The 3,346-nt window shown below is 60.5% G+C and overlaps 1 protein-coding gene across 1 annotated transcript in view; it reads right to left on the bottom strand.

The window, feature by feature from the left end:
• Positions 1 to 3,346, bottom strand: part of CAMK2B (calcium/calmodulin-dependent protein kinase II beta) — a 16,818-nt gene that overhangs the window by 12,490 nt on the left and 982 nt on the right. The window contains exons 3-5 of the mRNA XM_010563034.1: positions 798 to 857; positions 207 to 261; positions 35 to 100 (exon numbers count right to left, since the gene is read on the bottom strand). Of these exons, the coding sequence (XP_010561336.1) occupies positions 35 to 100; positions 207 to 261; positions 798 to 857 (181 nt within the window). The remainder of the gene's footprint in view (positions 1 to 34; positions 101 to 206; positions 262 to 797; positions 858 to 3,346) is intronic.

Genomic DNA, 3,346 nt, shown 5'->3' on the forward strand with positions numbered 1-3,346 from the left:
AGGGGTGTTTGGGGGGGGGGGCACAGGGGCTCACCTGGCATCAGCCTCACTGTAGTACTCCCGCGCCACGATGTCCTCGAAGAGCTCACCGCCGGTCACCCTGCAACGCAGCCGGGGCACCACGTCACCCCGGGACCCAAGTGCCCCAGGCAGCCCCAACCTCCTAGGACCCCCCAACACCCCCTGACCCCCCCAGCAGCACTCACAGGTCGAAGACGAGGTAATGGAAACCCTCCTCTGAGATGCTGTCGTGGAGCCGCACTGTGGGGACAGGATGGGGACGGGGACAGGCTCAGCCTCGGCCCCAGGAGCCCCCGGGGCATCTGCCATGTGTGACACACGTGTGTCTGTGTCACACGCAGCCCTCACACCTGCACCCAGCGTGTCCCATGGTAGCACCCAGCAGGACCCCAGGGGGGCACCCAGCATGTCCTAGTGGTGCCACCCAGCAGGACCCCAAGGGTAGGACCCCATATGTCCCCAGAGGACCACCCAGCACATCCCCATGGTGGCACCCAGCATCTCCCTGGGATGTGCACCCAGCAGGATCCCACATGTTCCCAGGGTGGCACCCCCCCCCCCATGGGGGCCCCCACCATGCCCCCAGGGTGGCATCCACCACGTCCCTGGGGTGGCACACAGCAGGACCCCAGGGGTGAGACTCCACACGAGCCCAGGTGTGCACCCAGCATATCCCAGTGTGGCACCCAGCATATCCCAGTGTGGCACCCAGGAGGGTGACCCCCAGGGTGACCCCCAGGGTGGCACCCGCGTGTCCCGGGCTAGGCGTCACTCACCGATGTTGGAGTGCTTCAGCAGCCGGCAGATGCGGGCCTCCCGCTCCAGCTTCTGGTGGTCTGGAGACACAGGGGTCAGCCAGGACACCCATCCCACGCCCCCACCCTGGGACCCCCCAGCCCCACATGCACCACAGGGGGTCACCTCTCCCCATCCCTGTCCCCGTCCCTGGCTGGAGGAGCCCGCAGGTGCCCACGTGTGAGTGCACATGTCTCTGTGGGTGGGTGGGTGCAGGTGTGCGTGCAAGTGGGTGGGTGTGCAGGCATGCACAAGGGTGCAGGTGTGGGGGGGTGTCGATGGGGACTGTGCATGCCTGTACCAGTGTGCGTGTGTGTGTGTGTGTGCGCACCTGTGGGCACGTGCACTTGGGTGTTGGTGTGTCTGGGTGTGCACGTGTATGCCGGTGTGCACAGGCGTATGTGGTTGTGCATGTTTATGCAGCTGTGCATGTGTGTGTGGATATACATCTGTGTGGTTGTGCATGTATGGATGTGCGTGCAGGTGTGGGTGTGCAAGCATGCGTGGCTGTACATGTGTGTGGGTGTGCATGTGGTTGTGTATGTGTTGCAGGTGTGCAGGTGTGGATGTATGTGTGGCTGCCCAGGTACATGGAGGGGGGTTGTACATGTAGTTATGCACACATGTGCAGGCACGCCTGTGTGCGCAGGTGTGCCTGTGTGCGGCTGTACCCATGTGTGCAGCTGGACCAGTGTGCACGAGTGTACCTCTGTATGTGGCTGTACTTGTGTGTGCGAGTGTACCTCTGTGTGTGTGCAGCTGTACCTATGCGTGGCCACACGTGTCACATGTGTACCCATGTTTGCCACTGTACGAGTGTGCGGTTGTACCTGTATATGCAGGTGTACATACATGTGCCTGCATGTGACTGTAACTCTGCATGCAGCTGTGTATTCATGCAGCTGTACCTCTGCATGTGACTGCACCTGTGTGTGCGGCCGTACCAGCATGCGCAGCTGTACCCATGTGCAGCTGTACCTGTGTATGTGGCTGTACTTGTGTGTGCGGCTGTTGAATCAGAATGTGGCTGTACACCTGGGTACCTGTGATTGCCACTGCATGAGTGTGCGGCTGTACCTGTGTGTGGCTGTACCCGTGTGTGTGTGTGTGTGTACCAGGGTGTGCGGCTGTCCCTGTGTATGCGTGTGTACCTGCGTGCAGCTGTACCCATGCGTGTAGTTGTCCCTGTGTATGTGTCTGTACCAGGGGGTGCAGCTGTACCCATGTGTGTGGTCGTCCCTGTGTGCGGCTGTACCTGTGCACACAGGCTGGTGCCCAGCCCCGCTGTGCAACACTGCGGCCTGGGGGTGGCTCGGGGGGGCTGGGGGCCGGGCAGGGACAGGCAGGGCAAGGGCTGTGCTGGTCAGGGAGGACACATGGACAGCAGTGTGCACCTGCTCACACACACACACCTGCACACGTGTGTGTGTACACACATGTATAGCCATGATCGCACACGGCTCACACATAGTGTACGCCACCCCCGCACACATGTGTGCACAGAGACAACGCACACACATGTGTGTGAACACACACACGTACACTGTACTCACACAGAGCGAACACATGCTGCTCACACCTGTGCACACACACATCCATGGCCAAGGTACACACACGTGTGTGTACGCACAGAGTACACCCCCACGCACTCACTGCAACTGTACACTGCCTGCTCACACATGTGCACCCCCCACACACACCTACATCCACGCACCCTGTGCACACACGTCCCACACCTGCACACACCCCATGCACACAGTGGGCACACACACTGCTGAGGTGTGTGCACACCCCATGACACACTACAGGCACACACACACACACCCTGCTCACACGTGTGCACACACATAGACCCCCCACGCATGCAGTGCACAAACCTGTGTACACATTGCACACACATGCTGCTGATGTGTGCACATGCACCCACAAACCCACTGACACAGTGCACACACACACGCTCTGCCTGCTCACACCTGTGTGCACACTGAGAACACACACACACTCCTGTGCATGCACATGCTCATGCACCCCCCCACTGCTCATGTGTGTGCACACCCACACCCATGAACACACACACGTGTGCACACACATATGTGCATGCACGCACACCCCTGTACACATCACACACACTACACACCCCTGTGTGCACACACAGAGCTCACACTGGTGCACACACACACACTGCACACACCTGTGCATAACCCCCCCACATACATGTCACACACACACCCCTCGCACCTGTGCAAGCACGCACACACCCGTGCATGCACATGTGCCTATGCACACACACTGCTCACACCCATGCGTGCACACACTGCTCACACCTGTGTGCATACACACAGAGAGCTCACAATGGTGCACACCCCCCCAGGCACACACACACTGCTCACACCTGTGTGCGCACACACCCACACCCCTTTGCACACAGCGTATGCACATACACACGCACACAGAACCTGCTCACGTGTGCGCACCCACCACCCCCCCAGGGGACACCACAGCTGCTGTGGGGCACTGAGGAGGAGCCCGG

Source organism: Haliaeetus leucocephalus, unplaced genomic scaffold (genome assembly GCF_000737465.1).
Source record: "Haliaeetus leucocephalus isolate CR32 unplaced genomic scaffold, Haliaeetus_leucocephalus-4.0 Scaffold162, whole genome shotgun sequence".
Taxonomy (NCBI): Eukaryota; Metazoa; Chordata; class Aves; order Accipitriformes; family Accipitridae; genus Haliaeetus; species Haliaeetus leucocephalus.